Here is a 15,974-nt window from a genome sequence, read left to right as displayed (position 1 = left end):
GTTCAGTATCTTTTCATGTGCTTATTGGCCATTTTTATGTTTTCTTTGGAGAAATGTCTATTCTAATCCTTTGACCATTTTTCAAATTGGGTTATCTTTTTTTTTTAAGTTGTAGTTGTTCTCTTTGTGTTCTGGATACAAGTCCCTTGTAAGTAAGATGTAATGATTTGCAAATACATATTTCATTTTTGGATTGTCTATTCATTTTTTTTTTTTTTAAGATTTTATTGGGGAAGGGGAACAGTACTTTATTGGGGAACAGTGTGTACTTCCAGGACTTTTTTTTTTTTTCCCAAGTCAAGTTGTCCTTTCAATATCAGTTGTGGAGGTTGCCGCACGTTCAGCTTCAAGTTGTTGTCCTTTCAGTCTTAGTTGTGGAGGGCGCAGCTCAGCTCCAGGTCCAGTTGCTGTTGCTAGTTGCAGGGGGCGCAGCCCACCATCCCTTGCGGGAGTCGAACCGGCAACCTTGTGGTTAACAGCCCGTGCTCCAGCCAACTGAGCCATCCGGGAGGCAGCTCAGCTCAAGGTGCTGTGTTCAATCTTAGTTGCAGGGGGCGGAGCCCACCATCCCTTGCGGGACTCGAGGAATTGAACTGGAAACCTTGTGATTGAGAGCCCACTGGCCCATGTGGGAATTGAACCGCAGCCTTCGGAGTTAGGAGCATGGAGCTCCAACCACCTGAGCCACTGAGCTGTCCCTGTCTATTCATTTCTTGATGGTGTCCTTTGAAGCACAGAAGCTTTTAATTTTAATAAAGTCCAACTTGTCATTCTTTTGTTTCATCATTTGTACTTTTGGTATCATATCTAAGAAATTGTTGCCTAACCTGAGGTCACCAAGATTCTCTCCTGTGTTTTCTTCTAAGAGTTTTTTGGTTTTACCCCTTACATTTAGGTTTGTAAACCGTTGTGAGTTAATTTTTGTGTGTGGTCTGAGACCTTAGGCATTTTTAAATCAGAAAATATTTTTTCAGTTTATTATTGTATTTCTTTAATTTTTTTCTTCCTTGTGCCTCCCTTCCTTATTTATACTTGTAATGCTTAGATGACTATCCAGTCTAAATCCTCTGTAACCATCTACTGTCTTTTGATTTTCATCTCTCTTCTTTTTTTTGGCAATTTCAGAAAATGTCTCCAGTGAATCCTCCATGACCACTCTTGAGTTATGTAAATTTAAATACCTTTCTATTTTCAAGTGTTCGTTTTTATGGCTTTCTTTTGAAATAGATATTTCTTTGGGAATAATTAAAAGAAGGGTGTTTTTTTGTTTGTTTCTTTTTTTTTTTTACTGCTCCATCCCTTATATTTGGGTAGGTCTGAATAGAAGAACAGGATCTTACAGAGTGCTTACAGAGAACAAGAAATACATTAGTAGTGGTTCTAGACCAGCCTTGAAACTTAGGGGAAATGGGATAAAGTGAGAATTCAGCTGGAAAAGCATCAGCTTTGAACATTGGTTCTTCTTTCCCGGCATTCCTTTCACTGTTCATGCTTATCTTTTGGCTAGTTTTCCTTTGTGTTTTTTCTGTCTTTCCTGAGTTCACAAAGTGGCTATTACACTTATTATTGCAGTGTAATATACTTGCAGAAAAGTACACACAAGTGTATTTGTTTCTTCCACATTAAACACATCCATGTGGCTTGTACTTGGATAAAGAAATACCTCAGCCACCCCTTGCGTTCCCTCTCACTTGGACTTTTTTACTCTTTTTGAACAGAGTGAAAAAGTGCATTTCAGTGGATGAAAAGCTTCAGACTTTCTATATAATGCCTTATTTGGATATAATAAATTCCCTTGTTATTCTTGAAGGTGTGTTTTTGCGCTTTATATTAAGCCATTCATTCAAGTTGTCAGAGACTTTTCAATTTCCCAGCTGTGAATATCTTAATGGAGTATTTTTCTTGACTGAAAATACCTTTGGATAATATGTGCATGATAAATAAGCTCTTCTCTCTGTGTAGGAAAACATAGTCCAGAGAGTGAGAAATGGATAAAATGAGTGGTGTTGGGCTTATAGTAGCTCTTGCATGTAGTTACAGTAGTAATGAAGTGTTAGAAAAAGCTTTGAATACTGTCAGAAAATGATCAAAGCCCAAGTGCTTGCAGGGTTCTGGTTACCATGGTGATGAAGCAGCATGGAATACTTGCTGGGATTATATAAAGCAGCATCTTGAGACATGGATTGGAGATACACAGCTGTGTCTCCCAGTGATACCCATGACTTTGGGTGCTTTGAAACAGCAGAGGCCCCCAAGTCACTAATTATTTGACTCCAGCGGAGCAAATACACAAAGCCAAAATAAGTGTGGGAGCCCATGAATGTGTGTATTTACCGAGATGTGTGCTAAAGTGAACTGTAATGGTCTTACATAAAAATCATTGCAGAAATTATATTTGTTAAGTATTCTCCAAATGTTTCAAATTAAAGAAGAAATCGTCTACAGTGCTTTCTTTAAAAGCCTCTTTTTAGTTAGCCCGGGTTCCTAAATAGAAAAAGATAACTGAGAAATTCAGTTTGCTCCACTGACGCACACTTCCTCCCCACCTCGCCCTCTCCTTCCTCTCCCTCCCCTCTCTTTTTCTTCCCCTCCATCTTCCTTCTCCTCCTCCTTCAAACAATTAATACTTTCCTAGAGGCAAGTTCTGCAAACTGGTAATAGTAAGGTATATGTTATTCAGAGATGATACCCTAAATCGTCTGTAAAAGCTTGTGCTGAATACTTTCATTTTCTGTGTCTTCCCACTCAAAACAATTGCACTTGCGTTTGAGGTAGACTGCCACCAGAGTGCAGTAGGTATCTTGATGGCACTATCTAGAGAAGCATTGACTAATCAAAATTTAATGTGAGCCACACATGTGATTTAAAATTTTCTAGCAGCCAGACTTAAAGAATGTGTAAAGAAGAAAGTGAAATTATTTGATCCATTATATGCAGAATATTTTATGTCAACGTGTAATCAATATAGAAAAAATATTGAGATCTTTTACAGTCTTTTTTTTCATACTGGGTCTTTGAAGTACACTATTTTACAGTTACACACATTTCGGTTCAGATTCTCCACATTTCAAGTACTTGGAAGCCACAGTGGCTATTGGCTCAGGCAAAGTTCCTCCCACTTTTAGCTTCTGTTCTCAGAATGGCTCATTGTGCTGTCTGGTGATTACATATTGGCTATTTTGGGGTTCTCTTCTCCACAGGTCCATCACATGTCCCCATTTATTTCCTCTGTCTCTTGTACAGATGCCAGTGGCCTGAGGGTCTTGGCTGTTGGTGATTTCTCCTCGCCCACCTGTACTTTGGGATTTGAGGGATATCTTATCATTTACGATATTAGTTTGCTCTGGCTGTCATAACAAAGTATGACAAACTGGGCGGCCTAAACAACAGAAATTTATTGTCTCACATTCTGGAGGCTGGAAGTCCAAGATCAAGGTGTCAGCATGCTTGTCCTTCGGAGGTCTCTCTCCGTGGTTTGCAGAAGGCCATTTTCTTGCTGTCTTCTCCTCCTTTACACCCTTGGTGTGTCCCTCTGTGTCCTAACCGCCTCCTGAAAGGGACACGAGTCAGATTAGGGTCCATCATAAAGGCCTCGTTTTAATTAATTACCTCTTTACGGGTCCTATCTCCAAAGGCAGTCACATTCTGAGGTACTGAGGGTTAAGACTTCAACATATTAATTTGAGGGTGACAGAATTCAGCCCGTAATGCTTACTTTTGCTGAAAATGTCTGTGGGCTTTGGGGTTTGTTATCTAAGTAGTTCTGTCTGTTTCTGGAATGTATCTGAGTAGATTCAAAATTATGCTGCCACTATTTCCCTGGAATCCAGGAAAATCAGTGATTTTAATGCCATACCAAACTATTAAAACAACAAAATAGATTAGCACATTTCTCATTAGTTATTTTTAACTATCAATGCTCAGTAGAACCTGGTCTTGTAGGTTAGCTGTCTCTACTATCTTAATTGTCAGGCCTGGCTAGAAAGAAAGAGTGGCATCTCTACCTTGTAAGTTGCTAGTGGAAGCTAGATCAGCTATTGGTTAGGGTATTTGTGCTTAGTTTTTAAGGTCCTCTAGAAGTAGTGTAAACAGGAAAAAGAAAGATATTTTAAGTACCCTGGATTTCATTAAAGGCTCAAAACAACCTCATTAGTGTCTGTTTTCTCAGCTTTCAGACGAAAACAACCAAAGCTTTGTCAGTTAAATAGCCTATGTTAATATGATGGATTCTAATTTGGGAAATGCTGCTTCAGGGAAGTTTTTCCTCAGTATAGGAGTAAGGATCCCCCAAATCTCAGGGGAGCTCTGACAGCCTGTTCTCTGGAGGTACCACAGGCAAATGCTTGACTCTAGGAATGGCAACAGTTGGCTTCCTGGCTTCTTGCCCTCATCTTCTGGCTTCTCAGAGGAATCCACTCTTGTAGAGATCCTTTGGTATCATCATCTATAAGACAGCCATGAACATTTGATGGGACAAGGGAGGTTATGAGGTGCGAACATCTTAGAGGGGGAGTGGATTTTAAAATTTGGCAACCTTCTTTTCTCCAAGCAAGGTGCCATTAGAAAATAAATTTATTGTAACAATCGCTTCATTTCTAAATGTAAGAATTTTGATACTTCCCCTGGAGCTGGTTCACAGGAAGAGGAGATGCCATTCCATAGCTTTAGTTTGTCTTGGCATGTTTAAAACGGGGAGGCGATTATTCAAAGCTCTTCAAAGTCATAAACCATCCTTAGGAATGGAACAATGTACTAAGTGCTTTCTGTGGGCCAGCACCATTGTGGACGCTTGGCTAGGGTCTAAGGGCAGGATACAAAGACAAATAGGATATCTACCTTCCAGCTAATCAGACACTCAGTGCATTTTCTCTCTCTCCATCCCTCATTCAAAAAAAGCTTTGCTCCCTCTTCAGTGCAGTTTTATCCTGAAGGTGTCCTCCCCTAGAGGAAACACTCAGGTTTCTACCAGTCTGGGCCTAGCCCTAGCACTTTCAAACTCACAGATCCATTCCTAAACCTCAATTTGAAAACCAAGTGTGCCAGTGGATTTCTTTTAAATGCTTGTGTTAAAACAAGGAAATGCTCAATGGAGCTTTATAAGTCCCAAGCACAGTTGTGTCTGGTATGCACATGAACAGCGAGGGTGAGTTACTCCTGGCCTTCCACCACAGCTTTGTTGGAGGTCACCAGCATCCCAAGACCTGGGGAGCAGAATGAACTCCCAGAGAAGAACGTTGCTAATGTGGAATCAAAATCAAGATTGTTTTTTTCATATCGTGGAAAGGAGAGAACATTAGATTAGGGGTCAGAAGGTTTGAATTGGCTCAGTCATTTACTGGTCGTGAGTTCCCAGGCAACCCACTTAAGCTCTCTGATCCTCATTTACAAATACACACATACATCCTGGAGAAGCAGAGCATTTAAGGACCAGATTAAGGGAAGAGAAGCCAATGTAAGAGAGTAAAAACAGAAGAGAGGTTACAAGGTGGTGAGGACACGGTAATCAGTGTCACCCACAGAGAGGACTGACAGGAAGAGGACGGAAAAGTGCCTGTGGACTTGGATGTTAGGTGTGGCCATCAACCGTCTTTGCTGATTCAGTTTAGGAAAGAGGGCTGACTTGTAGAAACTTGGAAGAGCTTTCCTAAGTTTTGACTTCTCAGCATTGCATTTGCAACATCTCTGAGAATCAGGTTTAATCATTTGCGCCGCACTTCTTCCTACTGTAGTCTCCCAACTTTTGTGGGTAGAGTTGAGGGTTTAATAAAAGAGAGAGATCAGGGTCATACTTTCAATTTCCTCTCAAGCCTTGGAAAAAGAAGATGAACAGCCAATTTGTAACCCAGGTGCCTTTGCAGAATGTGAAATATAAGGTCGTTTAGCTTGCGGGATAATTCACAGAGCCCTATTTAATTTAATTCTATGCACCATTAATTTCCCATCTCTACTGACAGTAATAATGACCAAATGATATATTCAGAGTTTAAAACCAGAGTCAAGCACTGCATACTAGGGGAATTTATCTAAAGCTCTTTATAAAGTACCTTAGTTAATTTTAGACTCTAATCATATTATAGTGGTTTTAATATATGTCTCATCAGAAAAAGGGTGATCAGAGGACTTACCTTTCAGGTAGTTAAAAAAATTTTAAACCCTATGTCTAAAAAGAAATTGCTGTCTTTATAGTGAGTCTGCAGTTTGAAGGGGTAGATGTTCTAAATTCTTTTGAGGAAAATAGTACAGAATTTAGCCAATCTCGTTCATCACTCTAAATCAGAAAATACTTGTATATTACAACCTACTGTCAGGAGCCTTGTTCTAGCCTTTTAGATCACCTTTTATGTGCTTTTAGTCCTCATACAAAATTCCCTTCTCCTAAAGCCCTTTCTACTGACCACCTGAACTTACTCATGAAATAATGCACTGAGTTCTAGTTCTGTTTTCTCCCTTAATAGGATGTGTTACTGAGGTTTATTAAATTTGTCGGTTTGGGAAGCTTAAGGGAACTTGCAGGCAGGCAAATGCTTACTTGATAATTTGCCTGAAGACTTTGCACAGTACTTTTATTTAAAGGAGCACCCAAGAGTTGTCAGTTCTCATGAAGTTGGGGTTGCTGCTGAATGCTCCTACATGATAATTCAGTCTTCTAGCAGCAGCTACTTGATAAGTCTTAAAAATTCCAGCAGTAACTTCAGTTTTTAAATATCTGATTGGCTCTTCCTAATGCAGCCTCTCACTTGAGATCCATGGAAATGTAAAAAGGATGAAGACTTGCAATAAATGTGGAAACTATTACCTATAGTTAACCTATTTCTGTAGTCTGAAATGAGTTTCTACTTATAAGGATAATGGAAATGGATTAAAAAATGTAGTTACTAGCTCATTCTTCTGTGTGTGCCTGAAAATTTCGGGTAGGAAAAACCTTTTGCGTTTTTACTCGTTTTCTTAACATCTGGTGCAGAAATGCAAATCTTCCTTCACTCATTAATTCCACTTATAGAAATTTACCTTTTAATCATATTACATAATTATTCAAGTTTATTAGGATGAAGATGTTTATTGAAGCATATTTATAATAGGGACAAATTGGAAACAATGTAAACCTCCATATCAGGAGAGATTGGTTAAATAAATTGCTTCATTATGTACTATATTATGTTAATACATAGTAAGTATTGATATAATCCCACATGTATTAAAGAAACCTGATATATTTGTAAGTTAAAAATGCGCATGTTATAGAACATTATATATAGTTTGATCCCATTTATTTAAAACAATAGAAAAACTCACGTATATACTTAAATGTGCATAGAACATACATTCTTAACAGCAGTTATTTCTGAGGACTAGAATTGAGGGGACAAACAATAGGGTATTTTTTACTTTGTTTTATACTCTGTATAGTACTTTTGTTTTCCAAGAGACATATTATTTTCAAAATTAAGAAAGAAACATAAGGTCTCTGTAAGAATCATTCCCTTCCCGATATCCAAGCCCATGAGCAATCGTCCCCTCTCGCACTGACTCCAGCCTTGGCCATGAGATGCGCTTTGGCCAATGGGATGGTTCAAATTGATGCAAACTTGAAAAGAAAAATGCACGTTTGAGATGCCCTCTCTTTTGCTGCTCTTGGGGTCCTTGCAAGCAACCTCATGTCAACAGACCCAAGTCGCCTATTGGATGATGAGAAACACATGACCCAGCACCCTAGCTGCCAGACAGGCAACTCCTGGACTTTGAGGGAGGCCATCCACCACTAGCTGTCCACAGTTGCAGGGGTGAGGTCTGGCTGAGACTTGTGCTACAGTTTTGTTAGCTTGTAACTGCCTTTGTTTCTTTTAAATATCTTATTTCTCTCTCTCTCTGATGATCTCTTTTTTACTCTTTTGCCTATCCAAATCTTTTTTCTTGCAGGTTTCCCTGACTACTCAAGCCCTCCTCAGTTTATCTCTTGTCTGTATCCTTCTATTAATACTTTTTACTCAGTACCATGTGATTTATACTTACGTGCTGTTTTTTCTCTTTTTCTGTATATGTGTTAGTCTTTTCTAGCTAACTAAATAACCAGCTCCTTAAATAACCAGCTCCTTTATGATACAGATCGTATTTCACATTACTTTCTCTGGCCTTCATAATACTTAGCACTTGATAGAATTGTATGTAGTAACCAGGTTTTCTCCTTCCGTCTACTGTCTTCAGCATATACCTTGCCTAACTGAGGGCACGTGACACCAATAGCCTGATATGCCACTGGTGCAAGAGAACAGCTGCACAAACAAATTGCATTTGTTTGTGCTCTATAGCTATCTCATTTCCATGAAATTATGCCTCCTTCACTAAGTAAACAAAATATATAGCAGGTTTGTGTGTGTCTCTTTCTGCCAATCCCAAACAGGTATGTATATTATACACAGTGCTACGTGTGTATATATTAATATGAGAAAATCTTAATGATGTAGCAAATGAAAGAAGTTTACATTACAAAACAAGACAAACATTGTATGCACAAATACTTTGTATGTATAAAATCTGGAAGAATATTCATCTCTTCCCCCAAAGAATATTCATCTCTTCTTCCCTTGGTAAAAGCTACCAATTTATAGAAAATTCCCCTCAAATTTTCTATAAATTGGTAGCTTTTACCAAGAATATTCAGCATATTTAGTTATGTGAGGTAAATAAAGGATTTCTTTTATACTTGAAAATAAAACCTAGGTTGAAGGAGAGAATTTATATTTTAAAATTCTTTCCTTATACTACTTAGCATTTGTTTTATCTGTTTTAAGTATTTTAGTAGACATTTGAGTTACAGAGATCATTCTGAAATACAGCTTGCATTTCTTAATTCAAAGTAGTGCATGTGGTGATCATAGGGGGTATTGATTTAGACGAAGAGAGCACAGAGATAGACAATTGCACTGATGGAAAGGAGTAGGGAGCCCCAAAACAAAAACACTATAGTGTATCTGGCAACCTAAGGGCTGGGGTGGAAGGGATTGGCCCTTAAGTTTATAATCTGTGAAGCTGGTGATGGCACATGGGGGTTCATTTGACTCTTCTCCACTTCTGTATGTGTTTGAAACTTTCCACCATAAAATAATATTTTAAAGACATAACAAAAATCAGATGTGTGTTGATCTTTATTTTTGTATGTCATGTATTCAAAAATGTATTTATTATTATTCCATCATGCTTTTCCTCTGAGGGGTTTAATAAACAAGCCTGTTGCTTATTTCCTAAAAAAATAAAATAAAATAAAAATAGAGCTCCCTTTCACAAAAGCAATAAAAATACTGCAATACATGAACCAAGAAATATTAGACCTTTATGGGAAATGTTATAAAATTTATGTAATGTCAGTATTTTCAACATAAATGGAATGAGATACTATTGACATGAAAAATTACTAGTTTTAAAAGGGTTAATTCCCCAAAAGAATCTTTAGATTCATTCAGTCCTCATTAGAAATCTACCATAGGATGTTGTTTGGTTTTTTTTGTAGAACTTTGATAAGCTGATTTTAAAATTCATGTGGAAGTACAAGGAACCAAGAATAGCTAAGGCACTCCTGAAAAAGAAGAAACATGCCAGACATATTATAAAGCTATAGTAATTATTAGAATGTTCATGAGGAAATAGAAAAACAGATCAACGGAATAAAACAAAGAACTGAGATACAAGCATGAGGGATAATTGATGACTGCAATTCTGGTTCTATCATATTACATAGGATACATATTTTTAAAAATCGTTCAGGTAAAATTTGTTATCCATACCTGAAACTCAATTTTAGTTATATTAAAGGGTTAAATTTGAAAGCTAACACTTTACATCTCTTAAAAGACTGTATAATTAGATGGATGAATTTCTTTAAAAAGAAAAAGCACGAAATACAAAGATGGATACATTTGAGAACTCATAAAAAAATCAATAGAAATGCGAAGACAAGTCACAGACTTGTTAAGAAGTGTACCACACTAATCAATGATTATTGTCCCCTTATAAAACAAATGCCTTTGGCAGTATAACTCTCACACAATTTAGTTGAGTATTTGATTCAGGTTAGCTTTGATGTACCGATAGCCATTCCCATGATTTTTATTTTATTTTATTGGGTAACTGTGTTTCTCCAGGGCCCATCAGCTCCAAGTCCAGTCAGCGTTTTCAGACTAGTTGCAGGGGGCACAGCCCACCATCCCATCTGTGAATCAAACTAGCAACCTTGTTGTTAAGAGCTGGCACTCTAACCAACTGTGCTAACCACCTGCCCCTCCCATGATTTTTTGAGATATACCTGTCTCTCTTCTAGACTTTATTATGGGTACCTGGAGCTTATCAGAATTCAACAGGACAGCTACATCCTTAGATTGTTTTCCCCGGTTCGTTTTGTCCCACTGAGAGAATGTACGTGGGGCCTCTCTCCCATGTTTATTCATAGGCTTTCATGAAGAAGTTTTGCCCTGAGGATGAGATTCAGTCTTAAGTAGCTTTTGTAGCTAGCATTTCTCTCTCTTTTTTTTTTCCCCCACACTTATGCATTAGAAATTGTTGTATCTTTTCAATCCTGAAAGTTCTGGAATTTGGGGATTTTCTCTTCTTTTCAACTCTGCTTGCAGCTAGTTCTTTTCTGAGTTCATCTCTCTCTATCCTCTTTTGTTAAGTACTGCTAATACGCAGCATCCAGGGCTAGGGGCATACTATTTCCTGGCTTCTTTGTCTAAATCCACAAGTTCATTAGTCACATTATCTGCTTTCCCAGTCATTGCTGGCAAATGCATTTCTGCCACTGTGTTATATGTGACTATACCATTATAATCCATTTTTCCAGTCTGCAGTAACAGTTAATTACTGCTCAATCCCAAATCCAGTCTCATATATATGATGTGTTTGTTACGGCAATGACCCACTCCTGGTGCCAGTTTCTGTACTGGCTTTTCCAAAATAAGGCTGCAGTAGCCACTCTAAAATTTTAGTGCCTGATTGCAACAGAGATGTATTTCTAGCTCCTATATTAGCTACAAGTTGTCTGCGGTTCTGAGGTTCCCTTAAATTGTGTCTTTCTCTTTGTTCCAGGCTGAGGAACAGCCCTATCATGGTCTTAGATCAGAGGGAAAAGTGAAAATGCTGATACATGTAATATCTGTTTAAATCTTCTCAGACCTGGTGTAGATAATTTTCAATTTTACTTCATTGGCCAAAGCAAGTTATAGGTCCAGACCCAGTGTTTGCATGGTAGGGAAGTATTTGTCTCTAAGGGATGTATTATAGTTCTCAGGCTCAAGAACGGGGATGGTACAGTTTCACCTCTCAGGAGGTGAGAGACTAGTTGAAAACACCTCTTGCATATTCACTTCTGGATTCCCCAAAAAGCAGTGTTTTTCAAAGTGCTGACTTCTTAGCTGAAGATAAACATTTGGAAGTTATCGGTGTATATATGAGTGTAAATAAGATCACCCAGGGAGAGGGAAGAGAATGCTAGAACTTCACAGGAGAGGTCTCAACAGAGGAGAAGAAGTATGAGCTGTCAAAGGGAGGGGGATAAATAGAAGAGAATGTGCCCTGGACCCTTGTTATAAAGAGCTCTTTCTGCTCCAAAAATTATAACTTTGTAAAACAAGAAACCCTGAGTGCAAATGCTTTAAATCTATACAGTTTGTACCATCACAAGACTTAGTTTCCAGATAGCCTAAGAGATTTAAAATTAATACATGTGTATTTGTTCTTACAGAGATTTGCCGCAATATGGGCAGAAGCAGTGGCAGTCCTATTTTGGGAGAACTTTTGACGTTTACACCAAACTCTGGAAGTTCCAGCAGCAACATCGGTAAAGGAATTTTACAGTTGAAGGAGAGGGAAGGTCCATTTTATATTAGTCACAGTTTGGACCTTTACTACCTTAGTGCTTTTTATTTCTTGGCGTATCTTAATATATTTTATCTTCATGACCCAAATGAAAACACATGGATTTTTTTCCTGTTTATTTAAGGTTGTAAAATGTAATGTTCTTGTCTGGTTTTTAAAGACAATTATTATATCTGAAATGGTTCAGATTAATTCTAACATAGGTTGACTGATTGATTCATGGTATCATTCTAAAATAGGTGTCTTTTATTGGCCAAAGCTATTGGGGGCGGGCAATGTTGCTTCTTATTTTCGTGAAAATAGCTCAAAGAAGTTTCTTTTTATACTTCAACTTACTCTAAATAGACATTTAACAAATGCTTTTTGAATTCAATTGAATGGATATATTAAAATTTCATGAAAAATTCATGAATTTGAGTTCATGAATTTGAAATTTCATGATGAAGTGGGTGGTATTTTATCCTATTAAACTTGCAGATTTGATTATTCTTGAAATTGATAGTCTCTTATTTCTATTTTCTTATTTCCTATATAAAACAGACAGGTCTTGGATAATCGGTATGGCTTGAAGCGGTGGCAAATAGGGGAAATTGCTTCTAAGATTGGGCAGCTATACTACCATTATTAGTAAGTGAATTGCATATGGAAAAAATAAAGCATTGTCCTGGTGGAAACACAGCATGCAGAAGTTCGCATAGTATACTTACTTGGCAGGAGGAAAAACTAAGGAATTAGAAAAAACCCTAATCGTTCAGATCATACATATCGATCTACACAGCACTATGAAATGACCTTCTATAATCAAAGGAACATTGTTAGCTTCAAAGACTCACCTTCCAAAGGTAGTCATTTGGTCAGACTCATTTATAACTTAAATGAGTAGGATCTTGGTTTTAGATAAATGAATTTATAGTTCTTAATGGCTTCACTTAAATCTTCTTATTGTATGGAGACATGTCATCGTTTCATGTTTGAATGAGTGGTTTTCAGGAGTTTTATTTTAAAACTCCTACTTGTAGGGTGTGACTAAAAGGTTACATGAAGTAGATAAGGATTATCTCTGTAGAGCAGTAACATTTATATAGTTCCACCCATGAGTCAAGGAAAGAAGAGAACTCCTTGTAGGAATCCAAACCTCATTGTCATGAATTAATAGCAATCAGGTATACCATAAAAAGAGTTGTGTCATTTGTAACTTAATAAGCCAGAAAATTCCTTCATCTTCCTGGCTTTTGACATGCTACCCCAAATCCCCGTCATTACAATCACTCGCATGGGTAGAATATTTTCTTAAGAAATCCCTTGTAAAACTAGAAATGTTAAACAAAGAACCTGATTCATCAGTGTCCTCTGAAGATTAATATGGATTGGTCCATTTCTGAGTCCTGTGAGAAAAAAAACGAAGGAAATGAGCCAAAGGATAAGTAACTATGTGTGGATGTGGAGAAGGTTATCACAGGTCTGGTCCTGGGTACAAAGGTTGAACTGGATGGAACTGTAGGCAGCAAGCTTGTTTGAGGCCTGAACTGGGAGGGGAGAGCAGATGTGACGTTAAATGAAACTCCCGTGAGTTGACATTTACATTGGACTGGTTATATCGGTTGGTGACTACCCTGTTTCCCTGAAAATAAGACCTAGCTGGACAATCAGCTCTAATGCGTCTTTTGGAGCAAAAATAAATATAAGACCAGATCTTATAGTAAAATATTATCGTAAAATAAGACCGAGTCATATTAATTTTTGCTGCAAAAGATGCATTAGAGCTGATTGTCCAGCTAGGTCTTATTTTCAGGGAAACACGGTAGTAGTCTTTTATTACTTAGAAGTGACCAGAAAGTCTTGAGATTTGCTTTGCATTTTATCCAGGGAAACAACTAGCCCCATAGTACAAATTTAAAGGCACAGTGAATACTGTTTATGTACTTCACGAGACCTGCTTTTCAGCATAATGCTCATATTTATATTCCTTCAAGGAATTCAAGCCTCTCGTGTACCTTTCTCCCACCCCTTCCCCCACTCCACCTTCAATAAATAGAACAAAAGGGGGGGGGAAGATTTAACTTTAACTGGGTGAAATGCTGTTTGGAGAGTCCCTTCAAAGGACGAGAATAATGTATACTTTGGGTTGCCATCCAAAAAGGCTTGGGAGCAATGGAGAGGTATTTTTTTATAATCATTATTATTTTTACACATTTTAAGGATGATGTGAATATTGCCTTGCTGATTCAAATTTAGTGTAGTTTTCCCCCTCCTCTACATGTAGAGAAATAATGGAATAAGTATTTATTTTATCATGGTGAAGAGTTTGAAACACTGTCAAATTTAAACATATTTTTTTCTCATAGCCTACGCACATCAGAGACCAGCTATCTGAATGAAGCTTTCTCCTTCTATTCTGCAATCAGACAGAGATCGTATTATTCTCAAGTCAATAAAGAGGACAGGTATGCACCTACTATGTTTTTAGCGAGAGGAAGATAAAACACTCAAAATTTTTAGTTTGTGCAGAAATTATGCAGAAAAGCACACATTTGTTTATAACTTTTATTCATTTAATGGGCTTTGCGCAGTGCCTACTTTGTACCAGACCTTCTTAAGCATATAGAGGTATGTTACCTAGTGGCAATAAATATTACAGATGTTGTAACAGATGTCACAACACCAGGTTAGAGTCAGAGCACAAAGGAAGGGTGGATTATGTCTTTTTGAGAGATTGGGGTCACACAAAGTTTCATTGAAAAGAAGCAGCTCCAGAGTGAGGCTTAGCTGATAACCTTGGTTCATATTAGCCTGTGTCCTCTTAATTCATATACATTCAGAAGCCTGTTGACAACTGTCATGTAGGACTAAAGAAAAGGTGGTAATGCTGTTTGAATGTTCTTTTATAAACCCAATACTGTGCAGCTGTATAGCTCCACTGTTAGGGGGAAAAGTCCTACAGAATTCGTTTATTCATTCCCAGTAATAATATATTTTGCATTTTTTATATATCTGGCAGTGTGGTAGGTGCTTGGGGTGGAGAAGAAAAAGAAAGCAAGGTGTACAGGCGTGCTCTTTCCTTTTAGATGATTATCTTATGGGAGTTACAGACATATTTGGGGTACGGGTGATGATGTTATCAATTCCAGGTGAGGGTGGAATTGTGCAAGAAACCAGGACCCTGCTGGAGAAGCTTTATTGCTAGCATTTCCAGAATTGTTGGAAGAGAAAGTTCAGGCCTAGGAGATGTGAATGTTCTTTCTACTCCCAGAACTCACAGTTGTTATATAGTGAAAAGATTATATTCTCTTAGCGATAGAAGAAAACATAGTTTTGACATGTTTTTCTGGAGAACACGCTGTAGTTGAACACTATCATAAGCTTTCCAGCTCAACAGCAACATTTTTTGGAAAGTCCCACTCTTGTAAATCACCTCCATGCCCAAGCAAATCTTGTTCAAACTTGTCTAGAGGAGTCAGCTTGATACAAGTGAGGTATGTAGACACTGAATTCTACATTTTCCCCTGGTCTTTTTGTCATCGCCTTTCTTCATTCTTCTATCAGAAGTTCCGTCAGCTTTTGCAGTACTTTTCCTTCAGCTTTTCTTAGGGTGTGTTTCACATGTATTCACTACAGATATGTTTCCTCCTATCCTTTTTTTTTTTTTTTTTGCATTTATGTTGTACAATTTGTTTGAATTCTTGGTGAGATAAATTGTATCTCTAAAAACATGCAAAAGGGCTATGTAACATTTTACCAGTATGGAAAATATGTACAAGCAAAGAACTATTTTGAAGCAATAGTAAAATACCTGTATAATTCACTTTCTTAATTTGCCAAAAGGGAAATTGGCTTTAGGCCCCTGGCTTAAAACCCAACAGTCTGCTTTATGAAAATCATTTTCTATCCTCATGGTGCTACCTCCTAGAGCAGGGCGGATGAACAGAGGTAGGATCATTTGGAACCACAATGACAAAATCTCTTGCCTTAAAGACGCTAAATTAGAATCAAAGGACAATCTAGTGTGCAAAATCTTGACCTTGTTCTCTGATAGGGCTTTGTTCAGTTGGTAGGTAGTTTGTTTCTTAATTCACATAGGGCAGGGAATCAATTGGCCACAGCTCCTAAAA

General features: G+C 37.7%; 1 protein-coding gene across 5 annotated transcripts in view; it reads left to right on the top strand.

Annotated features, from left to right (window-relative positions):
* The window catches only part of SCAI (suppressor of cancer cell invasion), a 114,835-nt gene that overhangs the window by 57,205 nt on the left and 41,656 nt on the right, over positions 1-15,974 (top strand). For all 5 annotated transcript variants that reach the window (XR_004424639.1, XM_033122779.1, XM_033122777.1 and 2 more), the window contains 3 exons: positions 11,732-11,827; positions 12,406-12,492; positions 14,211-14,309. Coding sequence is in view for 4 of the 5 variants with exons in the window: in XM_033122779.1 (XP_032978670.1) it covers positions 11,732-11,827; positions 12,406-12,492; positions 14,211-14,309 (282 nt within the window). In the remaining variant the exon portion in view is untranslated. The remainder of the gene's footprint in view (positions 1-11,731; positions 11,828-12,405; positions 12,493-14,210; positions 14,310-15,974) is intronic.

Source organism: Rhinolophus ferrumequinum, chromosome 12, assembly GCF_004115265.2.
Source record: "Rhinolophus ferrumequinum isolate MPI-CBG mRhiFer1 chromosome 12, mRhiFer1_v1.p, whole genome shotgun sequence".
Taxonomy (NCBI): domain Eukaryota; kingdom Metazoa; phylum Chordata; class Mammalia; order Chiroptera; family Rhinolophidae; genus Rhinolophus; species Rhinolophus ferrumequinum.
The sequence above is the reverse complement of the archived record's forward strand: the minus strand, read 5'-3'. Positions and strand labels throughout refer to the sequence as shown.